This window comes from Monoraphidium neglectum, assembly GCF_000611645.1.
Source record: "Monoraphidium neglectum strain SAG 48.87 unplaced genomic scaffold scaffold00289, whole genome shotgun sequence".
In the NCBI taxonomy this organism is placed as follows: domain Eukaryota; kingdom Viridiplantae; phylum Chlorophyta; class Chlorophyceae; order Sphaeropleales; family Selenastraceae; genus Monoraphidium; species Monoraphidium neglectum.
In genome coordinates this window covers 1-11140 of record NW_014013339.1, presented here as the reverse complement: position 1 = coordinate 11140, position 11140 = coordinate 1, and the positions used below count along the sequence as shown (strand labels likewise).

Here is an 11140-nt window from a genome sequence, read left to right as displayed (position 1 = left end):
CCCCCAAAAGGTGGCACGACGACTTCGCCGCCTTCAAGGCGGGCGTGCGCGACCTGGAGGTGATGCTCGAAAATGTCATGGCCTCCGCGCTCGACGCCGCCCCCGGCCTGCCAGCTACCCTGGAGCTTCTCGAGGCCTACGCCCGCTTGGCGGTCCGGCCGGCGCTCAGGCGCGCGCTGGCGCGCGCGGCTGCCGCGTTTTACGGGCGCTGGGTGGCGGAGCTTAACGCGGTGAAGAAGCAGCTGGAGGCGCTGCGGCGGGCGTCGCCGAGGGGGCCCGCGCTGCCGAGATACTCCGGCGCGGCGCAGTGAGCGGGCTGGGGACCGGCGGGGGTGGGCGGTCGGATGGTAGGAGAAGAGCGCTCAGGGGCAGCCAGAGGCTGGCATTGAGAGCTGATGGGGGCCTTGTCTTGATAAGCTGATGACATCCAGTTGGCCTGATCACCTGGCAAAACCGCCCGCGCTCGCTTACCCCTGTTGCACCTGACAACACCAACTCAAGTGCGTCTGTGGGTGCTTATTTCAAAGAGTGACGAGATCGCACACCTGCCGACGCCACTCCCTGCGTCTCTGGCCCCAGGGGCGCCACCACGCTGCTGCGCCGGCTGCAGCAGACGCACACCGCCTACGCCGCGGTCCGCCACCTGCTCCCGGAAGTCCCAGAGGCGCCCGACGTGCTGACGTCATACGACCTGACCCACCAGAGCGTGCAGCAGTTTGTGGTCAGCATGCACACCGAGTGGTTTGCCACCATCGACCCGGCGCTGTCACGGGCGCTGGGGGCGCCGCTGCTGGTGCAGGACAGGGCCGACCGTGAGCAATGGGTGGTTGGGGCTTTTTCTGGGCGGCTGAATTGCGGATGCTTTGCTGTAAATCGTGTGCGCTGTCTGGATAACATCAAGCGACCCTCCCTCCTCTCCTCGACTGCATTGGTGTCCAGTGTCATCTGCTGCCCAGCCAGCACGCTGCTTGCGCCCAAAGCTCATGCGCGCTCAGTGGGCTTGATTTGCACTCAATATGCTCCCCAGGGCACCCCCACGCGCGCTCTGCCGCCCTCTCCGCCCCTCGACGCACCCCCCCCCAGGCGGCCTTTTGTCCGTCAACTTTGCCCGGGAGCTGCTGTCGATGAGCGCGGAGGTGGTGCAGTGGGAGCGGCTGCGCATGGCGGTGCCCTACGTGGCAATGGAGATACAGGCGCAACGGGACAAGTACAGGGCCCTGCGGGAGCATGCACTGGCGCTGGTGGGTTGGACAATGGGCGGGGTCGGGCCGCTCAGGGCTCCTGTTATGTGCCGGCGGGGCGGAGGGCACGCCGCGCGGGCAGGAAGGGGTGGTGCGGTGGGTGGGTTGTTGGTCTAGCAGCTGGGGAGACTAGGGGCCCTTCAGGCTCTGTGGCTTGAGGGCCCGCAGCTCTCCGCACCTGCCCCACGCCCACTTGCTTGCACACCAATCATGAGGGCACCCCAAGCGCCAAATCAACCGGATGCACGCCCTTGACAACCGCGCCCTCAACTGAACACACGCAGCACCAAAGCATTTGCCTTGACATGCGCCGCCTCGACACACACGCGCACTCACGTCCGCACCCAACAAAAATCACCCAACGCTCGCGAGATGCACGGCCCCAACAACCCCCTGTAATCAAACCAGGTCCACGACTACAACCGCGTGGTGTCTGGCCTGGACGCCCGCGAGCGCGCGCTGTTCCACGACCGCCTGCGCGCGCTGGACCGGCGGGTCACGCCCGGCACGGGCAAGCTGACCTGGACGTCGGATCGGGCGGTGCTGGAGTTCTACTTCCGGGAGGTGCGCGGGCGCCGCACGCCGGCCGCTCGCGCGGCCGCCTGCAAGCGGAGGACGGCTGGGTTGTGTGTATAGCTCATGCGAGCTTGCGCCCTGCCGGGGTCGTGACTGTCACTTGAGCAGTGGAGGCCAGCCGCTGGTCCACCAACACTGCGCTTTCCTGGGGAGCCAGCAGAAGGCGGGCGAGTTACAAGTGCTGAACATGCCGTCAGTATCATGCCAACATATGTTATTCCTCATCACATAACACCTCGCAACTAAACACGTCAAACTAGGGCGCTCCGCCTCGCCCCTTCCCAGGCCCGCAAGCACTGCCGCGCAACAGAGGCCGTGGTCTCCGAGTTCAAGGCCGGCGCCGCCGCCGTCGAGGCGCTGTGCCGCTCCGTGGCGGACGCGCTGCTGGTGGACGTGGAGAGGAAGCGGCTGTACGAGCTGCCGGAGTTTGAGTCGGTGCAGGCAGAGCACCACGCGCGGGTGCGTCGCTGTGCGAGCACGTGTGTCTGAGGGCGTATGCTTGTGATTTTGTGCGTGTATGTGTGTGTGTGTGTTGGGTGGGGGATAGTGTATGGCAATGGCAAACACAGGGACAAGCATATGGCTGCAGGCGCGTGCGGTGTCGGTCTCCCTGTTTTTGCCAGAGGCCAGTCGCCGCCGACCTTGCCCTGCCGAGGCAGGCCTGACGGGCTGCAGGAAAATCCACCAAATGCAAGAACCCTCTCGCGCTTGCGCTCGTGCTCGCCCCTGCCCTCGACCCCGCCCGCCTCAGGCCAAGGCGGCGCTGGTGGAGGCTCACGCCGGCATTGAGGCCGCCCTCAAAGAGATGTACTCCGCATTTGAGTCGGACGGGGAAGAGGTGCGCAGGGCAGCGGCTGCGTGGCTATCACACAGACTGTCTACGCCGTACAGGGTCAGCCCACCCTTTCTCTGCCACAACCAGTAAACCAGACCTCATCGCTATGACATATACGATCGCCGCCACGTCATTGGCGCCGCCGCCATCGACGCGCAGGTCCAGCGCGAGTGGGCGCGCTTCACCCAGCGCGTTGACCTGCGCCTGGAAGACGCCCTGCGGTCGACAGTGAAGCGCAGCCTGCAGGCCCTCAGCCGGCTGCTCAACGGGGACAGCAAGACGGAGGTGTTGCCGCTGTTCAGGGTGACGATGGTGCTGGAGCGCAACGCGCGGGTGGAGCTGCGGCCGACGATCCAGCAGCTCTTCGACACCGTGCACAAGGCGAGTGTGACCAGGCAGGGGATTTGGGGACTAGAAATCTGGCACAGGGCAACATGTGGGAGGGCGCACAGTGCCCAGCCACCGGCATCTTGCGCACGCCACAGGGCCTGCCGCCCCTTGGCTGCCTATCCCCTCCCCTCCCCTCTTCCCTTCCCTCCCCTTGGCACGACCCAGACCCCTGCGCGCCACCCTCACACCCGTCCACTCAAACTCCACCCCCAACACCCTCACTCTGACAGGTCAGCCGAGACCTCATCACTGTGCTGCACAATGTCCCGCGCGTGGGCCGGCCCCCCACCGAGCGCCAGCGCCGCGAGGCCGAGGAGCGCGGGGAGCCCTGGCGGCCGCCGCGCAGCTTCTACGACGTGGTCAGCGCTGACGAGGACGCGACAGTCCGTGCCATTGTCACAATCACCACCGGCATCACGGGTGTTTCAGAGCCGGTGCAGGTGGGCTGTTTGGGACGTGTGTGTGCACGTGCGGACGTGTGCGTGCTTGTGTGAGTGCGTGCGTTCATTTGTGTGTAAGTGTGTGTGCGTATGTGAATATGTGTATGCGCGTGTGTGTGTGTGTGTGTGTGTGTGTGTGTGTGTGAGTATGTGTGTGTGTGTGTGTGAATATGTGTGAACGCGCGACCCCTATCTTTGGGCGAACACTCCTGGTATTGCTGGTTGTCTGGTCAATCCCTGCATCAGCTCATCTTTGTGTAAACCAGAGACAATTTCGGTGCAGACCTGAAATACTCATGCATTGCTTGCGAGCCTGGATGCAACGCAGCTGCTGCCAAGCAACGCTGGAGGCTCTGCCTCACACCAAAATTCATGCTCATGACCGCCTTGACCCTCCCCAATGACGCCCCCCCCCAAGGCAAGCCTGGAGCACTTTGAGAAGCGCTACAGGAAGCTGTGGGATCAGGACAAGGACGCATACATACGCAGGTGGGCGTCTGTGCGCACGCCCGCGCGTGCACGGGCACATGTGCGTTAGTGTGTGTGCGTGCTGGCGCACGCAAGACATGTGCGCATGCTGGGGTTGAGTCAAAAGAGGAAGTACTTCTGTACTGGCAAGCTACTGATTATGCATTAGCGCTGAAAACGGTGCATAGGTCTAGACGTTGGGCGTCTGCAGTGCGCCGATCAAGCGCACCAACCCTTGCACGTCCCAGGATCAACCCACGACCCGAGCGCCCCTTGCAACTCCCGCCCCCAAACGGCCGCACCTCCTAGGTACGAGAAGGCCCAGAAGCCGCTGAGCAGCTACGAGGCCGACATCAACGAGTTCCTCAACAAGCAGGACGAGGTCGCCCACGAGGAGACCACCGCAAACGTAAAGTTCCTGTTCATCGACTGCGGCCCCCTGAAGCAGGCTCTGGGGTCCCACTGCGACCTGTGGCGCAGCAAGCTGACGGGCCTGCTGAACAAGCAGGCAGCGGCCGAGCTGCGGGCGCTGCACGACACCTTCAGGTGCGCCCTGGGTGCCCCCGACATCCTTACCTCGTTGTGACGGCCAAAGCCCGTAGATTGGGGCCCGCTGTACGCCCTGCCTGCACAGCTGAACCAGACTGGCATGGCAAACCACCTGTGTGTCCTGACGCCCTCTCTGCACGTCTTAGGGGGGGAAACCCTAAACTCTGAACGAAACGAAAATCGCACCCTCAACCCCTCACCTAGGTCGGGCTTGGCGGCGCTGGCGGCGGCGCCCGCCGACCTGGTGGCGCTGGCCGAGGCGGTGGCGCTGCACGGCAAGCTGTCGGAGGACAGGGGGCGTATAGAGGCGCGCTTCGAGCCGCTCAGGTGGGGGCGCGGCCAGCGGAGTGGGGCCGGCGGGCAGGCGGATTGTGTACCCGTTTGTGGGCTGCTCCAGCCTGAAGTCATCATGAAGATCCAATCCAGCATCCACCAATCACGGTACCAAAGCACAACTGCCGGAATGGTATGTCAGGCGCTTTGCAGTGCCAGCTCATCAGGCGCCAGCATCAAAGTGGCCGGAACGTACATCCCAACTTGCGCCTTCCCAACACCAAACGTTCCTGTCATTGATTCATGCACTTCCAGGGACAAGTACCGCGTCCTGGAGAAGTTTGAGGTGCAGATCCCTGAGGCCCAGGTGGCGCTGCTGGACAGCCTTGACGGGGAGTGGGGGCGCTTCCAGGTGCGTGCGGGGGGCACGGGCATAGGCATGGGGACGAGCCCCAGCAGCCCAAGCGGCGCAGGCTGTGTGCAGTGCGGTGCGGAGCTACCCTTTGGGCGTGTTTGCGTGATTCAGGCGCGGTGGGGGCGTGATTGGGCCGCCTGGGTGCGCCGCTCAAATGGGTCCCCTGCCCGCAATGTGTTCCAAGTGACCCCGTTGCGCATCTCACACTTGCAGATCGGGCTGGAGGATGCGGGCGGGCGCCTTGAGAAGGCAAAGGATGCGTTCAGAGAGCAGGTGGGCGCCGCACGGGCAGGACTGGGTGGCAGCAGGGTGGGCTGCTGAGGGTACTGCAAAGCAGCAGCCACGCCGCAACTGGATGACGGTACGGGAGGAGCAGCGGGGTGCGGGTCTGCATCGGCGTTCCGCTACCTCTGGCCACCTTGATGCAAAATAATGAGTGTGCGTTGATGCACTTGCCACATCTGTCATGTCACATCGTGTCATCTTACCTTACCCGTCTCGTGCGCCAGGTCAAGGGCCTGCTGGAGGCGTTCCTGCGTGACGTGGCATCCCAGGCCGAGGAGTTTGAGCGCCTGCAGCCGCTGGCGCCGGAGGGCCCCCAGGCGGCGGGCGCTGCCGCGGGCTACTCGACGCGGCAGGCGCTGGCGTTCGTGGCGCGGTGGAAGGGCAACGTGTCGGCGGGGCGCGCGCGGGTGCGTGGGCGGTTGGCGGATGGGTCAGCCTTTCCAGAGCCGTTCAAACTTATTCAAGACAGCTGCCTTGTCTCCTTGTTTATGTGGACACGTCTCAGCAGTGTTTTGAATACTTCTGCGTGTCCCCTTACAAAAAAAATTAATTTCTGCCAACCACATAAGTGCTTTAGACAACCGCTCAAATACGCCCTGGCTAACACCGTTTGCTCCACCTTCGGCCCAAACCCCCTTCCCCCCTCCCAGGCCGCGGAGATCAAGTCTGGCCTGGACATCTTTGGGCTGCCGGCCCCCGCCTACCAGGAGCTGACCGCCACAGAGCGCCAGCTGGACGCGCTGGGCCGCATGTGGGGGCTGGTGGAGGAGTGGGAGGGCACCTACGCGGGCTGGAAGGAGACTAAGTTCAGGGACGTCAAGGTGGGCATGGGGGGTTCAATCCTGACCCTTTGCTGAGGCCTGATGCGTGCCGCCGTTGGCGGGGGGCGAGGGTGTTGATGTTGTGGTGTGCTGGACGGGAGAACCCTTTGGTGACAGCAGTGACATGTCTGCAGTCATGTTGTGTCGAGGCTCGCTTGCGGTGTAGTTTTGAAAGAGCGCATTCAGGTGGGTAGAAAAACATAGGTGGTGGTTAGTTTGGGCGGCCATTCATGGTTTTTGTGTTTTTCTAAGGCTGGCCACTTTGGGAACAACTGTGTCGCGGCAGTGCAGTGACGCAAGGTTTGAGCTGGAAACAATGCCGCAGTGTTGAAAGCGGCGTTTGATTCCATGGCACATGTGCGTGAGACACTTGGCAACCAGAGGAAACCATCTGCATCCCCCAACTTGGATCACGCACCCGCCCTTGGCAGAACCCCCTACAGCACGTGTTGTTTGTCATCACACACATCACATCCAATACAATTTCATCCACAACTCTGCAACCCAACATCCCACTCATCACTGCTTGTTGCCACCTGCCATCTTGCCCTCAACCCAACCCCGTGACCTCCAGGTTGACGACCTGGAGGAGGTGGCCAGCCGCATGACTAAGGCCCTCATGAAGCTGGGCAAGGAGTGCAAGGCCTGGCCCGTCTGGGGGTGGCTGAAGGAGGCCCTCGAGGCCTTCAAGAGGACGCTGCCGCTGATAACGGACCTGAGGAGCCCGGGGATGCGGCCCAGGCACTGGCAGCAGCTGAGGGAGCACATCGGGCGCGAGTGAGCTGCGACTGCCGGGGGCTCCCCGACTGACATGGGACAAGTGCTTGAATTTCCTGCTTCTGGTGTTTCTCAACCCCATCATTCTCTCCTCAAAGCCCACTCCTGACACATCGGCTTGCGGCAAACCCACTCCCCTTCCACCCGCTCCGCCGCAGCTTCGAGCCAGCTTCCTCCTCGTTCACGCTGGACAGCGTCGTCACCCTCCGCCTGGACACCGCCGCTGAGTTCATCAGCGAGCTCGCGGTGAACGCGGCCAAGGAGGCGGCCATAGAGGCGGGACTGGCGGGCATCGCCGCAACGTGGGGGGCGCTGACCCTGGACATGGCCGAATACAAGGTGGGGGGCTGCCGTGTGAAACAAGTTTGGATGGCGCAGCGAGGGCGTTCACTAAGGGTGCATGCACAAAATAAAGCAGGTTTGGGGAGCGGTGGGGACTGGAGTGGCAGGTGTTGACTTGCAGGGCTGCAGGGCTGGGGTTTGTGGCCATGAGAGGTCGTGGTGTGGGCATCAGGCGCGTGTCGCAGGCATCACGCGTGGCGTCCCGCAAGGCGGGGTGGCCAGGGTGGGCTAGGCAAGGATATATTTATTGTTGGGATGATGCCAAAGGGCAGGAGCGTGTTGGCAATGGTGTCCGAATACGGACACGTAGGGTCTAGGCCCGTGATCAGGGTGATGCAGGACGGGAGTCGATTGATATTGAGCAGTGACTGAGGCCTGAGATCCGTGCTCCCATTCTCATTATCATGCACCCACTCTCCCCCCCCAACGCCCCCACCCACGATGACACCCTCCGCCCCCAGGGCACCTGGAAGCTGCGCAGCGCGGAGGAAGTGTTTGCGGCCCTGGAGGACAACAGCGTCGCGCTGTCCAGCATGAAGGCCTCAAAGTACTACCTCGTGTTCGAAAAGGTGGGGTCGCATGCACGCCGCAGCCCGCACCATTCCGCGTGGCTGGCAAGGCTGGCGCCAGTGGAGGCCGCCACAGAGGGGCGGCTGTGCACGGCTGGGTTGCAGGGCGGGATGATGGGGTCCTGCCTGCTGATGTTGGGATGCCGCCCAAACCCTCACCCCTTCTGCCCTTGCCGCCCACTCTCACGCATCAACATTTGCGCTCATTGGCACCCGCATCTTGAACATATGTTGCACGACCCGCCTGACCCTGCAGGACGTGACGCGTTGGGAGTCGACGCTCGCGGCCGTGAGCGAGGCAGTCGAGGCAATCCTGCAGGTGCAGCGGTCCTGGATGTACCTCGAAAACATCTTTGGGGCCTCCGAGGACATCAGGAAGCAGCTGCCGGCCGAGACAGCGCTGTTCGAGGGCGTCAACGCGTCGTTCGTGCGCGCGATGCGAGAGCTGCGGGCGGCGGGCAACGTGGTCGCGGCGACGACGCGCAAGGGGCTGCTGGCGGCGTTCCAGGTGCGCTGTGGGCCGGCGACATCAAAGGGCCGCCAGGCGCTTGGCTGTTTCCGCAAGTGACTGTTTGAATCCCGCTGCGCTGAGCCGCGCCGCGGCTGCATCGAGGGCTGACAACAACAGCCGCACAGCGGCCATCGACATGCCCAGCACCAGAAAAACAGCGACCAAGCAACCCCTTGAACCTGCTGTCTCGCCTGCCGCCTGCCCAGGGCATGGATGCCAGCCTGGAGCGCATCCAGAAGTCCCTGGACGCCTACCTGGAGTCGAAGCGCATGGTGTTCCCTCGGTTCTACTTTCTGTCCAGCGACGACTTGCTGGAGATCCTGGGGCAGGCCAGGGACCCCCAGAATGTGCAGCCGCACCTCAAAAAGTGCTTCGAGGGTGCGCACACGCTTGCCCGGGCCACGGGGGTTGGTTGGGGTGACACAGAAGGCATACACGGTCTTCCCCACTCTGCAGTATCTCATTGGTGGCAACCGACGGCAAGGCTGATTTGCTAGAGGGGCTCTAACCTCGGCTTACCTACAGGCTCACCTACAGGCTCACCTTCAGACACAGGCGGCCTCCACCCCATGAGACTTGCTGCGTGCCTCCCGTCCGCCCCTCACCGCCCCCCGCTCCCACCCACACACAGGCATCAAACGGCTGGAGATGCTACCCCCCGGCCAGGAAGGGCGCAAGTGCTGGGAGTCTGTCGGCATCACCAGCCCAGACGGTGAATGGGCAGGAGGGACAGGGGGAGCAGAATAGGGGCAGCCATGTGCCTTGCACGATTGTTGTTGCTGCTCCAACACACCCAGCTAGCTACCAGGCCCCCTCCCTTGTATGGTTGCAGTCCCGCCTCTTAAAACCTGATGTTTCAAGTCCCGTCACACCCCCTGCACATGCAAGCGGGCCTAGCCCACATCACAACCCACAACGCACCTGACCAACCACCAGGCGAGCAGCTGGCGCTGGTGGCGCCGGTGGTCACCGAGGGCCGCCCCGAGGAGTGGCTGGGCCGCGTGGAGGCCGCAATGTTCGCCGCCACGAAGCGCGCCTTGGTGCGCGGCCTCGAGGACTCCAAAGGTGAGGCGTCGGACCACGCGCCCAGCGCACGACGGGCGGGCGACCCTGCTCTGTCCAACCCCACCTGCTGTGTCTGCTTCCCGCCCCAACTCCTCCGCCAATACCTTCCCATTATCTTTGCATTTTGGTGGTGAGGGACAGAGTGCAGGGTTTTGTGTGTGTAACCTTGGCTTGCTTAATATGTCGCCATTGCTTTCCCGTTGCATCTCGTCCACCCCAGGCACGAAGAAGGAGAAGTGGGTGCGCGCCCACCCCGGCCAGGTCGTCCTCACCGCGGGCCAGATCCTCTGGACCGCAGAGTGCGAGCGCGCCCTGGCCGACGCCGAGCAGGGCCCGCGGCGCGCGCTCAAGGCGCTGCGGCGGCGGTGGGTGGCCTACCTGGCCGAGCTGACCGGGATGACGCGGGGGCGGCTGGAGGCTGTCGATAGAGCAAAGGTGGGCGCACTCGATCACATCGATCACAACACCGACAACCCGCATATTTCATGGACCCATTCATATCGATAAGGGAGGCACACATGGGGTCGGGCCGTGTCCTGGTGTCTTCTGCTGTTACCGGCACTGCTGACAGTGCTCGCACTGGAGCTAATCACACCCCTGTTGCAACAGGCGTGCCTTACAGCGCCCCTCGGCCACATTAAGAGTGCAAGGGTGCCGGCAGGGCTAGCTGCTGCGATCCAAAACACATATCAGCTTGCTTTTCTTTTCTGACCCTTGAATGCATTCTGGAGCCCAAAGTTGGTGCAAGTACCCCAATACAATCACAAACCCCCCAGGTTGTTGCCCTCATCACCGTTGAGGTGCATGCTCGTGATGTCATCGACAAGCTGGTCAAAGCCAATGCCTCCAGCCCCTCAGACTTTGAGTGGGCCAGCCAGCTGCGGTTCTACTGGGACAGGGATGCCAACGACGCTGTCGTCAAGCAGGTGGGGTGGCATGCACAGCAACAGCTGGGATCAAGGGGGAAACCTTGCTTGCTGGCTTTTGAAAATTGCTGCTTTGTGGGGCTGCTTGTGGCATGCAACTGAGAGAGTGCAAGTGGAGTGCTGCCTGGCTTGCCTGGGTGCCGCGACTTCCGCAACCTGTTGATCACCGCACTGCTCTCCCATCCTGGTATGCTATCCCTTTAACGTTCCAGGTGCTGAGTGTGTTCAATTATGGTTACGAGTACCAGGGCAACAATGGCCGCCTCGTCATCACGCCCCTGACAGACAGGTAATGAGTAGCCTTGGATTGGCTTTGCTGCAAATAACATAAATCTGGGGCCTGCGCATTCAGGCATGCTTCAATCCATTTCAGCAAACTCTGAGCCTGGTGGCCCCGCCGCCTGCCACCCTCTCAGGTGCTACATGACGCTGGGCGCTGCGATGTTCACGCGCCGCGGCGGCAATCCCCTGGGCCCAGCTGGCACCGGGAAGACGGAGACGGTGAAGGACTTTGGGAAGGCCCTGGCGCGCTACGTCATCGTTTTCAACTGCAGGTGGGCGGTTTCTTGGGGGGGCAACAAAAGGCACGCGCACAGGGCGACTTCCGCTATAACAGCCTGCTGCTGTTATAGCGGAAGTCGCCCTGTGCAGTTGCAT

The 11140-nt window shown here is 62.9% G+C and overlaps 1 protein-coding gene across 1 annotated transcript in view; it reads left to right on the top strand.

Annotated features, from left to right (window-relative positions):
* MNEG_2533 (Dynein-1-beta heavy chain, flagellar inner armI1 complex) overlaps window positions 1–11115 on the top strand; it is a gene marked incomplete at both ends in the record, with an annotated part of 18276 nt that extends 7161 nt beyond the window's left edge. Inside the window, 27 exons of the mRNA XM_014048986.1 lie at window positions 11–307; window positions 580–812; window positions 1084–1241; window positions 1650–1805; window positions 2103–2276; window positions 2569–2655; window positions 2812–3039; window positions 3273–3482; window positions 3901–3971; window positions 4260–4496; window positions 4704–4826; window positions 5088–5184; window positions 5401–5460; window positions 5697–5879; window positions 6123–6293; window positions 6868–7070; window positions 7229–7409; window positions 7874–7981; window positions 8238–8489; window positions 8699–8870; window positions 9124–9204; window positions 9429–9557; window positions 9778–9992; window positions 10334–10483; window positions 10696–10772; window positions 10900–11037; window positions 11100–11115. Coding sequence (XP_013904440.1) covers window positions 11–307; window positions 580–812; window positions 1084–1241; window positions 1650–1805; window positions 2103–2276; window positions 2569–2655; window positions 2812–3039; window positions 3273–3482; window positions 3901–3971; window positions 4260–4496; window positions 4704–4826; window positions 5088–5184; window positions 5401–5460; window positions 5697–5879; window positions 6123–6293; window positions 6868–7070; window positions 7229–7409; window positions 7874–7981; window positions 8238–8489; window positions 8699–8870; window positions 9124–9204; window positions 9429–9557; window positions 9778–9992; window positions 10334–10483; window positions 10696–10772; window positions 10900–11037; window positions 11100–11115 — 4207 coding nt within the window. The remainder of the gene's footprint in view (window positions 1–10; window positions 308–579; window positions 813–1083; window positions 1242–1649; window positions 1806–2102; window positions 2277–2568; window positions 2656–2811; window positions 3040–3272; window positions 3483–3900; window positions 3972–4259; window positions 4497–4703; window positions 4827–5087; window positions 5185–5400; window positions 5461–5696; window positions 5880–6122; window positions 6294–6867; window positions 7071–7228; window positions 7410–7873; window positions 7982–8237; window positions 8490–8698; window positions 8871–9123; window positions 9205–9428; window positions 9558–9777; window positions 9993–10333; window positions 10484–10695; window positions 10773–10899; window positions 11038–11099) is intronic.
* Between the last annotated feature and the right edge of the window lie 25 nt (window positions 11116–11140).